Source organism: Tenrec ecaudatus, chromosome 17 (assembly GCF_050624435.1).
Source record: "Tenrec ecaudatus isolate mTenEca1 chromosome 17, mTenEca1.hap1, whole genome shotgun sequence".
Classification (NCBI taxonomy): domain Eukaryota; kingdom Metazoa; phylum Chordata; class Mammalia; order Afrosoricida; family Tenrecidae; genus Tenrec; species Tenrec ecaudatus.
Window position 1 is genome coordinate 20,831,707 of NC_134546.1, and position 23,579 is coordinate 20,855,285.

Genomic DNA, 23,579 nt, shown 5'->3' on the forward strand with positions numbered 1-23,579 from the left:
TCTCTTCTTCCTGGTGTCCAATCATCAAATATCCAGGGCAGAGTGGGGAAACAAAAACAGCCCACTCCAAAGAGTCTCTTGACAAGCCTCTGGCTGTCAAGTCTCGAAGGTCAAACCTGGCAGAAACCAATGGTGTTTTCATTTATTTTTCTTGACGTCCGTCAATGAAAGCAATCGTGAGTAGAAGTTGTACCTGACAGGAAAGGAATTGTCCTTTGTACTTAGTGGCAACCTTCACACTTGAGGTGCACTTAGACAGCCACTTCCTGAGACCCTGGGAGGATTACATGTCTATCCCTGGGCACGAGTGGAGGGTGGGGCGAAATGCTCCTCATCTGGTCATCAGACTTTCCTCTGTGATTCCTGACTAGGCTTTATGTTTTAGACCCAGAGCTTAGGCATAAGAAGAGTTGCATCATAGACCTGCCTGAAATTGAATCCGGTATTCACTCTTGGAACTTCGAACACCTACTATGGTCCAGGCACTGTGCCAGGCGCTGTAGGATGCAAACACTCAAAGCTTATGGCCAAGTATTTGATGACCAAATACTAGAGGAGTCTATTGATAAGAGTTTTTTTTTTTTCTGGCTGCCTAAGAACAGGCCCAGAGAACATGTAGAACAGATTTCAGTTTCCATGGAATCTAGATTTTATGGATCCATGGAAGCTGGATGAACCTCTTCAAACTCTCTTGACCTGAGAGCATCTTTAAATCATAAATGTCCTCTAAGTTTTCTCCAACCCAAACAATAGTGTAGCTCACCTACTGAAAAGTGTCTGTCCTAACCATTGTGCTCTTCCAAGAACTATGGTGTGGGAGTTATATAATCTGTCAATTTGATAGATTAGGCACGAGTCTCAAATGTCAATCTGAGAGTATTAAGGATAAAGGGGTAAAGTTGAGCCTGTCAATCATGTCGCAGCTTTGATGACCTCATTTGGAGACGCTAAGGAGATAAACAGCTCCCTAGAGGTGGGACACAGACTCACTCCCTGCAAGACATGATTCTTTGAAGACACATGGAGCTATGTTAGAGTCCTAGAGCTGAAGGAGCTACGTGGAGACCCCTGCCAGCACTTAATGCCTCTACCGCTACTGGATCCATAAGACTTTACATCTACTAGCCTGTGATCTTCCTACATTCAGCGTCATTGCATGTGTTTCATGAGTCTGAAGAGGACTTAATAGATTGGTATTGGACATATGGGCTAATATTGAACTTATGGACTTGATACAGACTGGGCTGGGATGCTTTCTCAATATTCAATTGCTCTTGGATATAAAGCTCTTTCTTATACACATATGAGTGTCTATGAATTTGTTTCTCTAGTCAACGCTAACACATATGGGGTAAAATTGCCATCAGCCACTTGAAAGATTATATAGGAAACTTAGTGGGCAGTGTTGGAGGTGGAACAATTCATGAAAGAAGGATGAGGACACTTGCACGATTTGAAAAATGCAATGTGTCACTGAACTCAGCAGGCAGAAGTTGCTGAATTGGTCTACATTATGCCGCCTATATTCTCATGGATGACAAAAATAACAGAAACTAAATTACGTAAACAGAACAGGTCCAAGAGCTAGACCCAAAGCCAGAGTTTCTTGTCAAGTTTCTCTTCTAGGCTGAATGGTATCAGCCAATGAACAACAGAGAATAAATAAGGAAATAAATGAAAGGGTTCCCCAAACCTGTGCTTCCTTTCAAACCGGCAGGGCAAGCTTGGACAAGTCATTGGACCCAGGGTGCAGTCTACTCATCTTTAAAAAGAGGACGGTGACATATATGCCATAGAGTTGAGGTGAACCTAAGATTATGTGGTAGGTGTTAACATACCTGGTGAACTGAACATAGGACCAATAGATAATAATATAGATAGCAACTGCCTCTGAGAACGCATTGGAGGGTCAGAGACCCTATGGGACCTATGTGAGACTCAAATCATGCCATTTTGAAGAACAAAGAGAATGGATGGATGAATGGGAAGGGGTGGATAGATGGGTGGGAGGTAGATGGGTGGGTAGGTGGATAAGTGAGTGGGTGGATAGAGGAGGTGGTGGGTGGAATGAAGACCCACTCTGTCTCCTCCTCAACTTCTTGTTGACTCTAGAACCTGCCATCCATTTGGAGAATATATAATAGATGAGCTGTCAGTAATCAGTGTGGGGGTGCACAGGCAGAATTAGGCCAAGATTGGAGACCCTGGTCACTGGACTATGTACTGGTAGGTCGGGAAATTATACTTTATCCTGCACATAAGTTGATTCCACTGCTCCAAGTTTTCTTGTTTATATTTATCTATAGTACTCCATGCATGGTCATATGAAGTTATCTACCAAGGCAGTCCACCCATTGGAACTAAGGTGCTCACCCTGAATCTCAATTTGAGATCCTCACCACAAAAGCGATGGGCCTTTCTCAATGGGCATGTGCTTGTGCCCCTTCCCAAGACATTCGAACTGCTGAGATGAGACCCAGTCATGTGAGTCTCCTCAAGGTGTGGCTCTGATTTGTACCACCGAAGCTAGAGATCTGGCACTGCGATACCAGAAATACTACCCTATGGATGGCTTTAGCAAATAGAAACTTGTTTTCTGACAGTCCAGGCAGCAGGAAGTCTGAAATCAGGGTGCTGGGTCTATGGGGAGGTGCACTTTTTCTCTATCAGCTCCCGGGGAAGGTCCTTATCTCTCTGCAGCTTCTGCTGCAGTTCCTAGCTGGTCTTCATGTGCTCTGGCATCTATCTTACTCATCTCTGCTTGCTTTGCTGTGCCTCATCCTGGAGTTTTATATCTCAATGGAATTTGGTTTAAAACACTCTCTACACCGATAGGACTTCTTTAACATAACAATGAAACCCCTATTCCCAAATGGGGTTACATCCACAAGCATAGGAGTTAAAGATGAACAACATACATTTTTAGAGGACTCAATTTAATCCATCAGAGCTGCCATATTAATGGTTTGACATCCAGTTCCCCAGAGACTGACTTTCAATATCACCACCCGAAGGGAAGAGGACTCTGGTAAATTCAGGCATATTGATATATGATACCCCCAGAGAGCAGGGTGCCTGGGATCTAGTTTAGAGAACATTAGTGGTGATTCTAAGAATGAGGCGTGTCAAGTCTAGAACCTGGGTTCTCCCCTCATTCAAGCCTCACATCCTGAGGAGCCTAGGGGGAGACTGGGCCTGTGACAGGGACCCCAGGGGACGCCAGCGCTCTTAGCACCTGCTCTGGGCTGGATCCTTGGCACACTAATTGAAACCTCACAACAGCCCCTAAATGTGAGACAATTATTGCCATTATGCAGAAATGGAAGTTGAAGCTCCAGGGCAGTCAGTGACTTGCCCGTGTTCACAGGTGTATGGGGGCCTGACCCCCCCCCCCCAGGATGCATAGCACCCCAAGCCTCAGAGAACTCTGAGCTGCATGATTGTTTCTGTGCCAGGCTATTCAGAAACATGCTCGCAACAGGCATGCGTTGTGAGTGTGAAAGCTTTTAAAAATGATCTCGGGAGCGTTTGAATGGCACTCTCTTTTTAGTGTAAATCACCCACACATTAAAGCCCCGATTGTATATTTATTAGTGTGTTTTACAGACCAAGGGGAGAGAGAGAGAAACTGACACCATGAATGACTTTGAAAGGGAAGAAAAGCTGAGTCTGAAATTAAATCTCTGTGACACGGCCTCCCGAGGACATTGATTTCAATAAATGATCACCTCCCTCCCCCCTCCCCCCACTCTTGATCCTGATGCTCATGCAGGCAGGGTGCGAGGAGGACTTGGGCTGTGGACGCGGAATGGGACTGGCCTCTGATTTCTCAGTGCCGGCCAGCCTCCCGGAGTAGCCCTGGGCCGCCCACCAAAGTGAAACCCCACCCCAGCCTGGGGAAAGCGATCAGATCTCTTTTCAGAAGCCAAGGACTTGACACATGTTTCTGCTAAGACCCTGTCTTGAGGCTATCCCTGGCTCAGCTGCTGGACTGGGCTGGTCTTGTCTACTGACAGGGAAACTCAATGTTCTGGGCATGAGTGGACTACTAACTGGTACGGTGTGCCCTTCCCTTGGGCACTGGTGGCTCAGGTATAGGATTTTGGTCTCCCACGTGGGAGACCTAGATTCGATTCCAGCTTCATGCACCTCATAGGCAGCCACCACCTAGGTGAGGAGCGTCTGCAGACACCACAGTGGCTATAGGAGAGAGCCATTCACTCAGAGAGGAGGGACTTGGGATGGGAAAGGATCCGGGGTCTTTCTGAAGCCTCCTGCAGCTGGAGCCACCTCTCCTTCCACCCCTCGCCTTCACGCTTGCATACCTGGGTCCAGGAGCGCTGAATGCACACAGCCGATTGGGCTGCATTGGCTTTTCTGAAGTGTTGCTTTCAGCTGAATGGCACTACTTGGTCATGGGGAGCTGAGGATGCTGACCAGGAGCTGCTCTCATTTCAGCCTCTTCCATCCTCTGGGCCTCCATGGAAGAGCTGAAACGGCCCTCACTGTTGGTATTGCTCCCATGTCTTTCCTCCTGCACCGGCATTCCATCAAAGCAGTGACCCTGTAGGCTTTGGCTGTATTCCTAAAAACCCCCAAAGCCAAACTCACTACCTGCCACTGAGCCAACTCTGCTTCATAGCTACCCCGTCCAAAACCAAACTCACTGCCAGCGAGTCAGCGCCGACTCATCTCTCTCCCATGGGGCTGGGTGGTGGTTTCAAACTGCCGACCTTACAGTTAGCAGTCCAAGGTGTGGCCAACCAGAGTCCTTAAAGAAAGGCTTCCCTGACTAGGGACTGACCCCTGGCTGAGGGGGTGAGAGCGCTCAATCCTAACCACTGGGCTCCCAGGGCTAGCAGTCCTGTAGGACAAGTTCAAACGATCCCTTAGGGTTTCTGAGACTGAATCTTTAGGGGAGCAAGTGCACCCTTCTTTCTCCCTACAAGCGGCTGTTGGATTTGAATCGTCAAGCTTTCCGTTAATTGTCTAACATTTAACCCAGGGTATCACTGGGGATCCCAAAAATCTCAACTGCCATCGAGTGGATGCTGATGCGGGTGACCCAAGACGATAGAGCAGAGACAGTCTCGGGGTTTTCAAGCTGATGCTTCTGTATGAAACAGAGACAGCTGCATCTTTCTCCTTTAGAACAACTGGTGGGTTTGAACTGTTGACCTTGTGGTGAGCAGTCCGATAGGGACCCCACGGCAGCACTAGGATCCTATCATCTCAAAATGAATGGGACCAAACCTGATGGATCCAGAGAGTCCTGAAGCACACACATCTGAGGACTGAAAGCATGCAAAAGACCCCATGGCTGTGGCAATGGACTTGAGCAAACCCAGAGTGTGAAGATGGCACAGGGCCGGGCCAGGCCCGGCTTCATTCTGTTACATGTGGGGTCACATGGGCCAGAGCCCAATGGACGGTGGCTAAGAGCAGCAGCATGACCCAGAGGTCCCCAGTCCTCGTTTGTTAAAGGAATGTATGATCCAAACAGGATCTGGCATTTATTAAGTATCTGCTGCCGTCCCGGCCCAATGTGAGTCACTTCCCCACTGCCATTTTTCACCAGCAGTGATGGCCACGCTCTTTGAGGCTTGGGAACTCCAGGGCCTCTTGTTTCCAGATGCCCTCAGTCTGTTCACATCCGTGGTCAGTCAGGGATGGGCTCCTTGGCCGCCCGGTTTCTTGGCTCCCTTCCCTGTGGCCGTTCTGGGCTCACATGAGCAGTCTGGCCCTCATCTCTCTGACCTCTGGGAGACACCCCTGCGGAGGCCAAGCCTGCCGGCAGACCTGGCTGCCCATGTGCTGAGATTCATTAGACCCGGCTTGCTCCGCTGCCATGTGGGTGACTGTGATTCCCGAACCCCTCCCAGTGCTTCCAAGCAGGCGGCTGGCTGCTCTGCCCGCGTTGTGTGCCAGCAGGCACTGCGCACTCACAATGCGGTGGCTTCTGTGGGACAGGGTGGTGTCTGCCTTGCTGTGCCTCAGCCCACCCCTCTGAATCAGGTTCTCCTCGGTCCTCTTTGTGATGACCACTCCCTCCCTTGTGTCGTCAAACACCCAGGGCTGTTTTCCTGAGAGCAGTCCCTGGACCACCATCTTTGGTCATGAGAGAAAGCCTGCCCCATTTGCCATCCCCACTGTCAGTCACCGCCAGGACATCACTGTGCCCCCCACCCCCACCCCCTGCTGAAGTCATCGCTGGCATCAAAGGGAGGGCACATTCTGAGAGGCAATCTGGGACCTTGGAGCCTGAGATGACCGCATAATCAGAGAACACATGAGTCTCAGTCCTTCCTAATCCCAAACCCAGAGCAGAGCAGCTCTGGACACGAACCCACCACCTCCTACATTTGCACCATGCTCAGAGCGGACTTTCCCTTCATACCATCTACTGCACTGACCCCCAAACACGTGAGCAGGACAGGTGCCAGCATCCTCACAGGCAGATAGGGAAACAGAGGCCTCGGAAGGAGTCAGATTTACCTGAAGTCTTATGTAACCATGGAGCAGAAGTAGAATTGCCCCATTGGGTTTCCAGGGCTGTCACCTTGATGGGAGCTAGCTGCCACATCTTTCCCACTAGCAGATCAGCACTTAACCACAAGCAACTTGAAAGTATTCCACAAACAATGCTTATTGAACTCATGCTCAAATCGTCGAGGACGACTAGAGTTCAGGGCTTCTGGCTCTTCTTGCCCCACTCCTTGCCTGCCTGTGTTCCTCCAGCAATGGCTAAACATTATCAGAAGTCAGGCTGCCTAGGTTCAAACTCCCTCTACCTGGCTGAGGCAGTGACCTTGAGCATGTCTCATGACCTCTGTTGAACTTCCTCTTTGTCGAAATGCAAGATAATAACAGCCCTGCTTCCCTGCATTGAGTGAAGTGAGGAAATGCCTGTAAGGCGGGCAGCAACGACTGTCTGGCCCACGTGAGGCTGTTGCTCATCACTGTAGGCGTGAAGTAGCTCTGGCTCAGCGACCCAGTGTACAATGGCAGGAAGCACTGCCTGGTCCTGTGCCATCCTCACCATTGTTCTTATGGCCGCGCCCATTGTGGTACACACTGTGCCAGTCCATCTCATTGAGGGGCTTCCTCTTGTTCTCATAAATGTCAGTGGCAGCTATGAGGGCTCAAGGGTAAGACTTGGCTGGATGCTGCTTCCTCGTTTCAGAACCTAGGACAGCGACAGGCACATAGATTCATGGACTCAAGACACTTGCTTATCAAACTGAAACTAATCATGCGGCCACCAGCAAGTCCCTTCTTCTTTCTGGGCCTCAGTTTCCCCACTTGTAAATTGAAGGGGTGAACTAGGTCAGTACCAAAGTTCTTCCCAGCCCTACAATGTTGTATTGAACTCAGCTGTTCTCAGCGGGAGTGAATCCCCGGGTGCCATTTAGGGTTCTACAATGCACTGGACAGCCCCCCCACCCCACAACAAAGAAAACACAATCCTGCCAAAGCCAAGAACCCCGGGTCCAAGCTTTTACAAATCCCCCAGAGACCTTTGATTTGTTGGGCTAGTGCCCCTTGTCCTGTAGCTTGCCAAGCTGGAGAGAGCGGATTCCGTCGATGCACTGGAGTGACTGATTGATTGCCCCTTCAGCTGCCACGAGCCACCCCTGCCACATTGATCTCGCTGGAGAAGAGGGCAGCCTTGTTCAGGCATCTTTTAATTTAACAGAGAACTTACTCCTGCACATCACTAGAGCTCCAGATGGGGATGCATCTCCAGGGATGGGGGAGAACAGCTCTATGCCCAAGATGCATGGGACATGGGCTTGTGGAATCAGGGCCCATCTCAAGAAATGCTGCCATGTTGCTGGATTTGCCTACCCACCTCTGGCTCCCTTTCTCGTACCTTAAGTCCCACCACCCCCTCCCCACCCCCTCCAGAGAGCAGGTCAAGTCCTCTGATGATGAAAGAATGGCCTTTGGAAGAGGACATTTGGCCAGAGGTATGCCCTGGAGTCTGGTGGCCAACTAGCCTGGCTGCCCACAACAGAAGGGACTTGGTCTCCTATTTGTCTCTACCTGGGGAAACCCAGATCACTCATTTCAAGGCTTAAAGAATCTAAATCACCTTTTATTGTTGTTTCTTTACCTTCTGAGTTCTCTTTCCCAGCCCCACCCTTCCTGACTGAGTTCTCCCCGGGGGTTTCCTGGAAAGAGCATGAATGAAGAAGCATGTCACTGCTTGCTTCCTGCCTCTGCTTCAGTGTCCTCATTGATGAGCTGGGAATTCACTTGATGACCATGAGTGCAGGGAGATCAAGATGGGGAAAGACTGTAAACAACCCAGAGCTACGCACACGTGAGAGTCATTTTCGTCTTCTTGACACTTGCTCTTCAGGAAAGAGGGTACAGGCACACGGGAGCGCCACAGTCTGCGCTCTTCCTTTCACGGGCTGCGGATGGGGTTCCCAGCCTGTGCTCCAGAGCCCCCACACTCAGCATGTGGGCACCACAGTGCATGCCTGAAGGCATGGCAAGCAAGAACGGCACTCCCCGTTGTTGCCAAACTTGGTGGGGTGGGAGGAAAATGCTGCTGGGCAAACACCTCTAGCGTGGCCCGTGGCTGAAATCGCCACCAGCCCTGCCCATGGTTGGGTGGCCTTTCCACTGGACTTCGTATGAGAAAGGAGGCCATGTTGGAAAGAGGGTTGATGCCACAAAGCTGCTCATTCCCAACTGCGGGCAGCCCAAAGCGCTGACGTTTGTGATTTCTGGTGAGCCGAGAAAGACATACTTGGCAGTGGGGCCCTCCAAGCCAGCCGCAAGATGCTATTCAGATGGAAGGAGACGCAGGTGAGCCCAGGTCTGGGAAGAGCATCCCTCTGGTGCCAACATTTCATTCTGACCGGGACTGCAGTAGCTTATAGTTCTTTTAAGCACAACTAAGTACCGATGGATCAGCAAGAAGATGGAGAGATGACATTCAATAAATTACTAAAGGGCCATGGTACACTCCTGGAAAAGCACTAGGGAGGGTCTCCCCCAGCACGCCAAGGGGTGGAGGATGGGTACCAGTCACTGTTTGGGTGAGTCACCTCTGAAAAGGTGTTTGTTTGCTTAGCAGAAAAACTAAAAATGTGACATCGTTCTCCTGTGGACACGCTACAAAGAATGATCCCTCAGCCTAGGCTGTGATAAAATAGCTAGATCTGGTGATCCTTAAAAACTGGGTCTGTGGCACAATATTGACAAGTTTCCAATGTCGCGCCTTCTAGAGGTCCTGTGGAGCTAAGAGAATCTCACTGAGGTGGTTACTAGGCGCACCTTCTGGGGGTGGTGTAAGCCTTTGAGGCTCTACGCCCAACCTCTCTTCCAAGAGCGACTGAATTGGGATAGTAGTGGTACCCACTGACCAAAATTTTGGAGTCCACAGTCCTGTAGGATCTGCTTAAGTTGCCACAGTAAGTTGTCCCTTCTCTTCCTCTCCAAGTTCTGCTGGTATAACCCCGTTTCCAGCATATTAAATTACTTTTATTTCTGCCTTCAACACTCCCCTTAGATATTTGCTTCTTGGCTCCATCTGGCCTTTGGGAAATGAATATCCTTTAACATCCACTCATTAAATGCGCACTCTCACAGCTGGTTCTGCGACCTCTGGAAAGACAGCGGTCAGGGAGACCCACAGATCAATGCACCAGACACTACCCAGGGACTACTAGCAGTAATAGCTCAATCTGGACCCTACCCATTAAAAGACCACAGTTAGTTTTTAGTAGACATCTCAGACTGGAAATGTGCAGTCACAACCCCAATCATCTTTCAGAAAATCAGTTCTGGGCCTGGGAGAGACTTACCCATGCTTCCCTGGACTGGGCACCAGGAGGATCTCTCGTCCAGCCTCGTTGTGGGGTAGCAGCTGGGCCACGTACCTCCCGGAGGGCTGCAGGTGCCTGTGCACTGAGACGGCCAGTGTGCAGTGCTCACTGCTGCTCCGCATCCAGGGACTGAGGATGGTGTGCTTGGAGTTCGCGGAGGTGTTGAGGAGGAGGAAGGAGCCTGGGGAAAGAGAGGGAAAGTGTGTATGAGTCCCTTATAGCAGTCGTGTGGCAGGGCTCCAAGGCCTCAGGGCGACAGCTCATGCTGCCTGATGAGGGTTCTCTCCCATGATGTGCATGAGCCAATCCCTGTACCTTCTTTCTTCTCTTTCCTTTGTAAAAAGCATGACTTGAAGTGGAGACTTGGGAGCCAGGGTTTCCCAATGAAGCAGATCAAGATCAGCATTTCAAAACCAGGGCATCTCCTCTGGAGAAAGATGGGGCTTTCTCCTCCCAGAGGGAAGAGGGAGTCACAGTGTCAGAACCCCACAGGGGCAGTTCTACCATGGGGTCACTACAAGTGGGCATCTGCTCGCTGGCAGTGCGGTTTCCTTGGGGAGGGGGGCGGTCTTCGGAAACTCCACCGCATACTAACATTGTGCCTTTGAGCCTCTGGTTCTTCATCTATAAAATGGGGATATAAATCTCTATTTCAGGGTGTGTTTATGGAGATGGTGTGAGATAATGCACGAGAGCACTCCACACCGTTTTTGGCAGAACGGAGGCATCCTGTAAATCATGCTTTATTTGATTTAGATGGACTGGTCTTCAGCGTGAAAGTGGAGATGAGAACTCATAGATCCTTTCCCAGTCAATAAGCACAATTGACCAAGTCCCAGGGGAAACGTGTGAAGAATAGATGGGATGGCCTAAATCCCAAAGAGTGAACCGAGTGAGAAACTCAGCCAAGGCACTATGAACACCTAGAGATTTATACCCGGGTCTGGGGAACGGGCTGAAGAGGCAAAACCCACCACCAATGGGTTCAATGGTGCTAATCAGGAGTGCTCTCGTTACCGTAGGTGGGGCCTTCAAAAGCGTGTGGGGGGAAGGGAAAGGGAAGATAACTGAGTTTCCCACAGGCTTTTTGAAGCCTCTCCAATGTGTAGTATAGGCCTATTGTTGGGAGGCGCTGATGGGTCACGTCTCATTCAAAGATTCTCCCTGGACAAGAGAACACAATGCTGCTGGTTCCTGTGCCATCCTCTCGATCCTGGTTATGGCTGAGCCTCCAGTTGCAGCCTCGATGTCCACTCATCTCATGGAGGGTCCTCTTCTTCACTGAGTTTCTACTTTACAAACACGGTCTACTTCTCCAAGGTTTGGTCCCACCTGTTACCATGTCCCCAGAATGTGAGATCCTGTCTCCTCCTCACTTCTAAGCTATATTCTAGTTGTACTTCTTCCAAGACAGATGTGTTCCTTCTTCTGACAACCCATGGTAGATTTGAGATGCTTCACCTACGTCTTAATTCCAAGGCATCAGTTCTTCTTCGGTCTTCTCTAGGTATTGCCAAGATTTTTCATGCACATGAAGCATAGGAAAGCACTGTGACACCTGAGTCCTCATTGTGAGAGCTTCACTTTTTTAAAGCACTTTAAAGAGATCATTTAAATCTCAGTCTCCACAACCCTGAACCAGAAGAACTAGATGGAGCCCAGCTGCCACAATCAACTGCTCTGAAAAGGACCATATTAGATAGACAGGGAGAGAAATCTGGTGCAAACTGAAAACCACGCAGAGAGCAGGTTTACTGGTCTCATATGGACTGATGGGATCCTCAGCATTATGGCCTCTTCAGGCCTGCAAGGAAACTCATGCCTGCTTTAGAATAAAGCAGACAGCTGTCTCCTTGATTTCTTGGCACAGAAGAGGGAGAACGTTCAGCATTGCTCCAATGTCCCGAAACACTTCAGTTGGTATTGTCAATTCCTAGAGTTGTTTTTCTGCTGATGCCTTCTAGACAACTTGAAGTTCTCCCTTTTATAGCATCATCCTTGATCATACTGACATGATTGAATGTCAGTCAAATTTTCCATCTTCTATTGATGCTTCCTGCATTATTCACTATTTTGCCCATAGAATTCTTCAATATTACAGCTTGAACCTTGAGCTTTTTCCCCCAGTTCCTTTAGCGCTCGAGCCTGCACATGAGTACACTTGGACATCTTGGACTACCCAACAGGCCACAGCTGAAATGAGATCTGACTTGCCATATGCAGATCACATCCAACAGATGTGGGGTTCAGTGGATGTCCAATGAGCAATTCGGGGCTCCCCAGGAATACATGTTTCCTCTAGACTTTAGAAAGTTGTGACTAGTTCAGGAGTTTTTGAGAGATAGGTGGTTTTGAGTGGATCATCTCAGTCATTTATGATGTTCTAATGAGCATGGATTCTGGTCCTTGGCTTACTGAAGGTTGCTACACAAAGTGTTAACTTGCTTAGATTTAAATTTACTTATTTATGAAATGGGGTGAGCATTGTTGACTGAATGCAATAATCTCTAAGATCCATTCCTGCTCTCTGAGTCCATGAGTCATGCGGATTTCTAACTGGTGTTCACAACGCAGCCCTGCAAATCCCCCTTTCACCATGCCAGTGGCAGAGTTTTCCTCGGTGGCAAAAAGCAATCCTAATTCCAGGAACATGGGTCAAGGGACCTACAAGAAACCTGCATTCATAGGGATTACTGTTAGTATAACCTCACAGCACCATTTTATGGTTCCAGGCATTCCCTCTGGTGCATTAATTTTATTTGCTACACATCTGCATTGAAGCTTTGGAGGCTCAGATGCTGCTGCTTCTGCAGTGGAAGTCTATTCCAGGAAGATGCTTGGCTTTCCCAATGGGGAACAGCTAATGAGTGCTCAGTCTTCTTACAGGGCCCTTGGCATCTCAAATTAGTCTCTTTCTGCTGATAACCCAATTTACCAAATAGGCTAAAAAATGAAAAGGAAAGAAACCACAAAGAAAACCGATGCAGAAAAGAAAGGGATTCCTCTGAGAAGTAAAATGTTTTCCAAGGAGAGATGGTATTGTGGCAGGAACTGAAGATTTGTAATATTCTGAAAGTATGTAAATGTGACTTAAAGTTATAATCAGGAAAAGTTCAGCACAACACTGCTCAGACTGGATTGGAAGTGGAAACTTTCGTAATCTGGGGCAAATTAAGCATGGGAAAGCGGCATTTTAAAAATGCTCTACAGGCCTTAGTAAATCTTCTACAGTATAGCTCTATTTCACTCCAGGGAAAATGTTCTTCTCATGGACACCGACACAAAGGAGAGAAGTGGAGTTAAAGGTTCAGAATTGTACAGAAGAAACAACAAAATTCTGATTCTAGAGGAATGAATACGCAAACCTTCGTACAATGACATATTAGGTACGCATCCATCAGAAACAATGATGATCCTGTTAAACACTCTAGTCAATTTGATCATGACAAATATTGAATGACACCCCTCTTATAGGGAAAAAGAAAACAAACAGGAAAGTGACGTTCACACCAAAGAACAAGAATTTGAAGACTAGGAGGAGGACAGGGACTGGAGAGGAAGTGGAGAGAGCGGGACAGGAAATGACGGAGGGAAAGGAGAAACACCTGATGGGGAGGACACCGAGATACTCCTACAATATTAATGTTTCTTTTTCTTTGTCTTTTTTTTTTAAAGAATGAAGGCTTACAGTCTTATAAAACATTCCAGAGTTGTTGCTCCACTCTGAGAATTAGTCTGAATGGTTATAAAAGGAGGAGGGAATGTAAAACCAAAGCAGACTTGGATATTTTAGTGACCTACAAGTTCATTCCAAATTACTGTTGTTGTTAGGTGCTGACCCATAGTGACCCTATGTACCCAGGACTGAAACCCTGTATGGTCCTGCATGGCCGTACAATTGTTCCTATGCTTAAATCCATTGTTGCAATTACTGTGCCAATCCATATCATTGAGGGCCTTCCTCTTGGTTGCCACCCCTCCACTTTACCAAACACGATGTTCTTCTCCAGGGATTAGTCTCTCCTGATAATATATTCAAAATATGTAAGACAGTCTTGCCATCCCGGCCTCTAAGGAGCACTCAGGCCTTACTTCTTCCAATACAGATTGGTTTGTCCTTTGAGCAGTCCATGGTACTTTCAATATTCACCTCCAGCACCACAAGTCAAATGCATATATTCTTCGACAGTCTTCCTTATTCAATGTCCAACTTTCACGTGCATATGATTCAATAGAGAATGCCATGGCTTGGGGCAGGCACACCTTAGTCCTCAAAGTAACATGGTTGCTCCTCAGTACTCTACCTAGGTCTCGTGCAGCAGATTTACCGAATGCAATATGTCTTCTGATCTCTTGACTGTTGCTTCCATGGAGCCAAATAAGAGAAAATCCTTGATCTCTTCACCTCTTTCTCCTTTTATCATGGTGGTACCTATTGGTCCACTTCTTTACACTGAGCTGTTATCCATATTGAAGGATACAATCCTTGATCTTCATCATCAAGTGCTCAAGTCCTCCTCAGTTTCAGCAAGCATGGTTGTGTCATCTGCATACCACAGTTGTTTAATAAGCCTTCCTCCAATCCTGAGGCCACAGTCTTCTTCATATCATCCAGGTTGTTGGATGACTTCCTCAGTGTACAGGTTGAGAGAATAGTGATAGGAGGTATGGTGAGAGGATACCACCCAGATGCATGCTCTTCCTGATTTTAAACCATGCAGTGTTCCCTTGTTCTGTTTGCACAACTGCCTCTTGATCCACGCACAAGTCCCTAATGAGCATAATGATGTGTTTTGGAATCCCCATTTGTCTCGAGTTCATCCACAGTTTACTATAGGTCAGACAGGTGAAGGCCCTTGCATAATCAATGAAATAGAAGTAAAATCTTTCTGGTATTCTCTGCTTTGAGCCAAGATCCTTGTGACATCACAGTAATATCCCTTGTTCCACATCCTCTTCTGAATAGGTCTGATCTCCTGGCTGGTCACTGTTAATGCATTGCTGGACAGTTGTTGGATGATCTTCAGTAACATTTCACTTCTGTAATGATATCAATATTATTATTCTATAGTTTGAGCATTCTGTTGGGTCACCTTTCTTTGGAATAGGCATAAATATAGATCTCCTCCAGTCAGTTGGCCAGGTAACTGTCTTCCAAACTTCCTGGCATAGACAAGTGAGCGCTTCTTCAGATTTCTGAAACATTTAAATGGTATTCCGTCAATGCCCAGAGCCTTGTTTTTGGCTACTGCACTCAGTGCAGTTAGAACTTCTTCCTTTGGCACCATTGGTTCTTGCTCCTATGCTACCTCCTGAGATGGTGGACTGTCAACGAGCGCTTTTCAAATTAACAATCAAAAAAGAATTCTAAGGGACTTTTAAGTAACTAATATACTCCCCTTCCACTTCTGGAGAAACAGAGTAGGGATTCGGGTGTGGATATGACTTGTCCAAAGTCTTAGTCACCAAGTAAAGAGAATCCAAGGGTCTGGATTCCTTGTATCTTTCTTATTAACTCTGAGGATTCTTTAACCAAAAATATCATCACTGTACCTCGAGACCATGAATTTCTGACCATCCTCAGAAGGTGGGGGAAAGTAGAAAGAGGGGTAGATGGACACCAGATCAAATTGATTTGACTGCTTTATTTCTTACTTCTTCTTGCCCTCTTATTTCTTGTACTGGATGCCTATTGTGAGGAAGTATCCAAGGATTGACCCTTCCCTGGAAACACAGATATGAGCCGCATAATTCTGACCCTCTCTGTACTCCAAGCCAAGGAGGATTTAGGAGATGTCTTCAGATAACTACAATAATAGTTTAAGGTCTTAAAATCATATAATTTGCACAGGGAAAGCACTTGAGTTGGCTTCAGAAAGGGGGTATCAGGTCCAATTGGGAAGGTTTATAAAAGAGAGGAACTTTGACACTGGCCTTGAAGTGAAGAGGGGCTGAAGGTCTAGAGTGGAAATCAGTGGGGGGGGGGAGGATGCACAGTGGGGTGGAGAGCTTAGTTGTGGAGTAAAATAAAGGAAGAGAAAACCTGGAAATAAGTAAGGTTGGGATGAAAGGACCTATAAAATGCATTTAATTTCTGTCTTAAAAAATATATCAAATTTGTGAACAATGAAAAGCCAGAGAAAATTTTGAGCAGGGTAGTGATGTCATCACAGTCGTCCTTCAAAAAGATGAATGCTTTTTGGTTGAGGGGAAAGGACAGCAGTATTGACCTCACCGAATACTACCCAATAGTCTGCCAGGGCAAGGTTGTGACCATATGTAAATCTGAAATATCTGTGAGTTACCATTGTGAACAAAGGCGTCACCATGGTAGGGGACAGACTCTGGCACTGATGGGAGTTTTCAATACTGCTAGTTTGTGTCTCTTCAGAGAAAGTGAGAACCCAAGAGCACTTCAAGGACTAGAGTCTGGCTCTAGACTCAGTGGGGACATAGACTGGGGTTAAGAGGAAGCCTGCCCACTTCTGGAAGGAAATAATTATCAGGTAAGGGAGCAGCAACTGTGCCCTGGTCTGAGATATTTTCAAGTCAGTAGAAAGTTAGGTTGAATCCAGCTAGTTCTTGAGCTACTGAAATAAGAATGTAGGTAAAGGGAAGGAGGTGTCCCCCTAATTCTCAGAAAGGTGATGCATTTACACACACACACACACACACACACACACAAAATTCAGTTTCCAGCACAAAGGAGAAAATTCCATAGAGGGTGATGGGGCTGGGAGCTAGCTCTGCACTGCTTTTTTTCCTGGGTGTGGAAATAGCATGGAAATTATGTCCCTGCAATTCAGCATCTCAATGTGGGACTCTTTCAAAACTGACTGGAAGATGGATTATTTTTCCAGTTCTAATATGTGAGATGATGTTTATATGAATTTTATTTTGTGCAACCGGACTATCAATAAGAAATTGGGCTTACAGGATTTTCGCTCTCAATGAAACGCTACAGTCGAGAGCTATCTCTTCATCAGTAGCTTTCCTCTATAAAAAAAATACATTTCATAAGCTCCTTGGAATATTGTCAGTATAAATCTTTTAAAGTCAGTGAGAATTTATCTCCTCCCTCCCTCTTTTTCTTTTCCTGTTTACTTTTCTCAGAATAGCTTGGGGCTATCTGAGGGCTCCTTGGGTCCCTTCTAATTAAGAAGGATGGTCTAGCAGCCCGCAGCCCATCCCCCACTGTGGGCCAAGAGGGAGTCGGGAGGCGGATCAAAGAGCCCTGTGCATATGGTGCTCAGACCGTGGTTTCCTTCCTACTGTCTCATGTTGGTATGTGCTCCAGATGAGGTGGCTATTCATTTACTCCCGCTCTTCACTCTCAGGGACACTGCTCTCAGGTCAGCCACAGATGGGGAGCCAGAAACAAAGGATAATGGACCTTGAGACTAGCAGGGCACTTTCATCCCCAGGCTCTATTTTTATCCATGTTGGGTCTTTGACAAATTACTTAAACTCTAAATCTTAGTCTATCCAACTTTAAAATGGGTATCTTCTCGTGGTCAGTACTGTCAGGTTGGCCTCTGACGCGCAGCCACAATGACAGGAACGGACGGTGGTTGTGTAGAGGGTCTTCAACTGTTGCTTTTCTAAACATTTTTCTTCCTCGTCCTTCGTTTGGAAGTTCCCCTGAAACTGGTTTGCAAGCCTCTCCTGACGGACCAGCAGCGGTGGCAAATGAGGTGCGTTAGTTGGGAATTGAATGCAGTCTCCCACACGGAAGGTGGAAGAATTTACCATGAAAGCGCCACTGGCCTCTGAAATGAATATCAGAAGCCCCACCCCCTCCACCCCCGCCACAAGCAGTCCATTGCTGCGCAGTCAATCCCAACTTATACCATCCATGTAACTCAGAAGACCAAATCCACCCGACCCCACGGACACGGTGGGGCTTGGGGACTGTGGCTCTTGACGGGAGTGGAAAGCCTCGTCTTTCTCCCATAGAGCAGCTGGCGGCTTTGAACTTCTGGCCTGATGATTAGCAACGCCACTCATCACCACTCCACCACCACGGCTCCTGGAGTGCCCATATAGGACAACATATAAATGCCCGCCGTGTTTGCAGGGTTGAAATGTGTATTGAAGCAAACCGTCACATCTTTCTTTTGAAGAGTGGCTGGTGGGCTCAAACTGGCCTATCGGTTAGCAGGGTGAGTTCTTAAAGGTTGTATCACCAACGCTCTTAAAATGCATCTGGCTAAGTCAGGCAAATATAGAGTGGCCGGCCAGTGCCTGGCCCAGAATACTTGTATGTGTAACTAAAGGCTGCTTTCCTTCACTGTAAGGTATCTTAGACTGGAAGTCCTTTTATCTGGCAGTGAACTTGGAATGTGAGCTTTAGTTCTGCCACAAGAAAATTCCCTTTGTTTGTAAAATGAAAGGGCTGGATAGCTTCCCTCTAAGGAATCTTACAGCTCCAAACTGTCAGTAATCTGATCTGCCTGCGGAGCTACATCAAGTCTCCAAGTCCCCAAATCCTAAAGACTTCTCCTAATTTACCTCTCCTGACAGACAGCCCTAAATCAACACTTTCAATCAATTGGCCAAATACTCTGTGAACTCTCCTGCTTAGATGCGAACCTGCCTTCTATTCTAGAAGGATTCCCTGCCCTGCCTTCCTCTCCGAAGATCCACACAAACACACCTCCGGAAAGGACATCTGTCCTAACATCTACTGATTCTGTCCATGTCTCTGCTATACCGAGTGGGGACTGCCTCCTGATGGTGCTGGCTAGCCTGCCAACTGTCAGGAACTCAAGAGCTTTAAAAATCAAAGAAATCAAATAGTTCAGCATAGCTTGCAATAATACAGTAATTAAAAGAAGGGAAAAAAATCACTCAGACACAGAAACAATACAACTCGCCCCAAATCCTGCTGTACCTACTAAATACCGTACCACCCTGCAGACGGATCATTTTGAAGGATTTTTCATTTCTCCTGGTGGTTCCCATTCTCATTCTGAGTGTTATGCTCATCGTAGGCAGGATTATGCAAAATACTATGCTCATTAATTCTAGATACTCTGCTCATCGCTGCATGATGTAACAACTCCAGACTTTGACCATGAACTCAACAATAAGAAAGATGAGGGGTAAGCCCTTGACACCGCCTCTTTCTAATTCTTGACTTTTTTTTAGAGCATTTTTGACTTTTCTGTTGCGTACCTGTTCAACTTTACATGATCTGTTGGCGATGTGTTCCATCAGCTTGAGCACCCTGGACACCCCCCACAGCATGATGAGTCTATTAGTCAGCCTGCTCCTCTCCTCCCTCACACTCACCTTCCCAGCCAGCTGGGCTTTGCCTTGATGTTGTCAAGGTGATACCAGTATGATTGAGTCTTCTGTGGTTTGTTTACAGGCTGATGCTAAACAACACAAACCAATAAGCAGAACTTTTGTAATGAGGACTATATATTTCCTCACTGCAGTGAAGAAAGGTTATATATATTACCTTCAATAACACGTCCCACTCAGATAAATGTTTCTACATCAGAATCAAGTGTAACCTTTGCTTGCTCCGCCTCTCTTTTACCTTATCAGCTGTCAAAATGATCGCACATTTTAATTTGTCTTAGATTTTTCACGAGAACATTCTTGTTTCACTTGTTTGTTCTGGAATTTCTAATTGCTGTTTGTTTTTTAATCATTTTAACGGGGGCTCTTACAGCTCTTATAACAACCCATACATCAGTTGAATCAAGCCTATTTGTGTATCTGTTGCCATCACCATATTCTAAACATTTATTTTCTATTTGAGCCCTTGGTATCAGCTCCTCTTTTTTCCCTTTCTCCCTACTCTGTGACCTCTTGATAAATGAGAAATTATTGCCTTTCTCTCGCCCTGTGACCTCTTGCTAAATGATAAATTATTATTGTTTTCAGATCTTACACCGACACTGTCTCCCTTCACCCACATTTCTGTTGTTTGTCCCCCTTGGGGGTCGGGGGTTTGTGTCCATCATTTCAATCGGTTCCCCCTTTGTCCCCTCCTTTCCCTACCTTCCCATTCCCCTCCTGGTATCGCAACTCCTATTTCTGTTCCTGAGGGGTTTATCTGACCTGAATTCTACATGTCATAAACTCTTATGTGTACCAGTGTACAGGCTCTGGTCTAGCCAGAACTGAAAGGCAGGACTGAGGTCATGATAGTGGGGGGGTAGGGGGTGGGTGAGGAAGCCTCAAAGAACCAGAGGAATCTTGTATGTTTCTGAGGTGCTATACTACACCCTAGTTGCTCATACCTTTCTTGTGACCCTTCTGTGAGGGGTCCCAGTTCTCAGATGTTTTATGCCTGGCTTCCTCACTAGACTATTACCATGTAGATGTTCTGCCAGCTGCTGTTACGCCCCCCTGACTCAGAGTGACCCTATGAACCACTGAGCGAAACACTGTCCAATCCTGCACCATTCTACAGAGCTATCTACTTCTGAAAAACTCATCCCTTGACCACATTCTTCTTGGACTCCACTAACTTGCTGTTGTAAATTTGATCATATTACTTCCAGAACCTCTAATACCACTGTTATCTTAGAATTCCCTTTTATTGGACTCTTACATTAGCCTCAGCATCTTCAGGAAAGGTCCTCCGGGAGGATTTTAAAGTCAATAAATCTTCAAATATCTGAAATGCCTGCAATTTTTTCATGCTTGATTGGTAACTTTTCTGACTAGTGATTTCTAGATGAAAAAAAAATTTCCTTCAGAAACTTGAAAGCTGAGATCCAGTGTTCTCCAGAATCAGTGCTAATAAGGAGAAGTCTGATGGCAGTTGTAGTTTATTAATTTATTTGCAGTTGATCTACTTTTCCTCCCGTGGAAGCTTTAATATCTGACTTTAACTCTGAAGTTCTGGAATTTCATTATGGTGTGTTTAGATAAGGAACTCTATTAATGTTCACCTGGGCATTTGCTGGTCTCTACAAATCAGAAGATTCCTCTCTCTCTCATGTCTGGTAAATTTGGTTTCATTATTTCTCTAATAATCTATTTCTCCCATGTTCTTGGGTCTTGGATGGTTCTGAGGATCTTAGAGCTTTGTGTTTTCAGTTAGCTTCTCTTATCCAAATCATCTTTGCTTTCTCTGGTGTTGACTTTCTAGGTTGGTCTTCCTTTTTCATGCTGCCCCATTAAAAAAAAATGTCCGTTCATCCTTGACCACCCCCTTACAGGTAAGAAGGAGAGTCTAGGAAGGCTAAGGGAGGCCTCTCATAAGTAGCTGGTGTTTGCTGTAGATGTCAGCACAGCACTGATGGCTAGAAAGCTGTGGCAGGCCATTTGGCAGATACCTGATCCCCACAGCCACCATGATGGACACATTAAAGTGGGCAGGAACACTGCTGTGGCAACAGCCCCAGCTCCCTCCATCTATTGGACTTGTGAAAGGAGAGGTCACTTTTCCTTCCCCCTGTGGTGAAGTAAGGAATCCTGAGCGAGGCAATCAGCGCCATCACTAGGCTGCTAACAGGTGGAGTTTGAAGCCACTCCTGCGTGCCTTTGTGATCTGCTTCTGGAAAGGTCACAGCCATGAGCATGCTGTGGAGCACGGCTCCCCTCTGACCGTGTGGGGCTGTCATGCATGCGGAGGAACTGACTGAATGGCACCTGGTTTCTTATTGTCAATGGCATCCTGCTACCCTGGCTCCAGGCTTGACTCTCAAGCTTCCTCCCAGGGGGTCTCTTATCTCCACAGTGTCTGGTGCACTCCTGGGCAGCTACTGCACATTCTGGGCCATGGCCACACTATCTCTGCCGCTAGGCCTTTTATCTCCATTTTATCTTTGGACACAGTTCATGAATCCCCTCTGAACTGGTTCGTGGTTCAGAATTTTGTCCTTCTTTTAATCTTTTTTATCACTTTACTGGGATCTCAGGAAAGAAAAAGACAAACGCAGGCTAGATCCGCCATCCTGCACTACAAGTATGTGGTTTGTTTGAGTCAGAACATGAATAAACACAGGTCGACAGATTTCCGTCTCAATAAATCAAAGATGATGCCGGAATCATTGGCTAAGTGTCCATCATGCAATAAGCTATGAAGTCAGTTTTATAAGCTATGACTCACTCTGTAGCTGCTAGTCACATTGGGAGGGACCTCGGGAACAGCAGAAACAGATGGGTAGGAGGGCTGGGTAGGAGAGGGACAAGGCGATGTGCTCTGGGTGCACTCCATTCTCACGTAGACCCAAGTTGCTCGATGCTGCACCAGCAAACGGCCTGTCATCTCCCAGAGCATCTCTAATAGAACTCCGCAGCCCCCCCTCCCCGCAAGTCTTAGTAGGATTACAAGAAAGCATGCTGGGATCAAATGCGTTTAAGGACTTAGAGGGTCCACTAAAGTAAATAGGTTTTGTTTACTGATGGATTTCTCACAACCTAAATTTGCCAGTATGATGGGTGATGCTTCAAGAGTGGAATATAAAAGGAAGGAATTCCTATACTTGTTTCTCCTTGGAAACCTTCTGTCCTTGTACATAATATACCACACAACGTGGTTTAGAAATCTTACTCTATTTCCCAGGAAATAAACTCGTGATAGTCTTGAGGAGGGGATTCCAGAACACTTCATTAAGCTCACTGTTCATGGTTTAAGAGGCAGTTGTTCAAGCAGTAAGGAGGGCAACACAATGAAGTCCCAGAGAAGTACCAAAAATAGACTTTGGGGCCAGGGCGTGGCACCCCATCAGACTCAATTGGAAAACTCTCCTAAAGGTCAACAAACAAACCTGGAACTAGTTGTAGACTTTTCTTTTTGTGTGTTGTTGTTTTGATTTGCCCTGTCTTGTTTTTTTTTTTGCTTATTATTGACTCTGCATGTCTATCTAGATAAGATAGGTGGGATAAACAATCCAGAGGAGAAAACACCGGGACCGAAGGTTCTGCAGTGACATGGGCATGGGGGAGGCAGGGGAAAGGAAGTGGGTGTTAACAAACCTAGGGACAAGGGAACAACGAGTAATTTAAAATCAATGACGAGGAGGGGATAGGATGCCTGGTAAGGCTGGATCAAGGATAATGTAACCGAAAGGAATTACTGAAACCTGAATGAAGACTGAATATGACAGTGGGTCAAGAGGAAAGTAAAAGGAAATACAAAACAGAACTAGGATACAAAGGGCATTTATAGAGGTCTAAATACAGGCATGTACATATTTAAATAATTTTGCATATAACGTTAGAGAAATAGATCTTTGTACAATATGCATATGTTAAGGTAGCAGATGGACACTGGGCCTCTACTAAATTACTCCCTCAATCCAAGGACACTTTGTTCTAATAACCTGGCATTCCATGATGTTCACCTTCCTGGCACAATTGCTGAAAACAAAATGGGTGCATAAACAAATGTGGTGAAGAAAGCTATAGTGCCCAGCTAACAAAAGGTATAACATCTGGGGTCTTAAAGGCTTGAAGATAAACAAGTGACCATCTAGCTGAGAAGCAACAAAGTCCACATGGAAGAAGCACACCAGCCTGTGTGATCATGAGGTGTCAATGGGATCAGGTATTAGGCATCAAAGTCCCAGAACAAAAAAAATCATATCATGTGAGTGAGGGGGAGTGCAGATTGGAGACCCAAAGCCCATCTTTAGAGAATTGGACATCCCCTTACAGAAGGGTCACAAGGAAGAGACGAGCCAGTCAGGGTGCACTATTGCATCAAAGAAACACACAACTTTCCTATACTTCTTTAATGCTTCCTCTCCCACATTATCAAAATCCCAA

At 46.6% G+C, this 23,579-nt stretch overlaps 1 protein-coding gene across 1 annotated transcript in view; it reads right to left on the bottom strand.

Moving 5' to 3' along the window:
- ALK (ALK receptor tyrosine kinase) overlaps positions 1 to 23,579 on the bottom strand; it is an 897,834-nt gene that overhangs the window by 407,477 nt on the left and 466,778 nt on the right. The window contains exon 4 of the mRNA XM_075536070.1: positions 9,822 to 10,023. Coding sequence (XP_075392185.1) covers positions 9,822 to 10,023 — 202 coding nt within the window. The remainder of the gene's footprint in view (positions 1 to 9,821; positions 10,024 to 23,579) is intronic.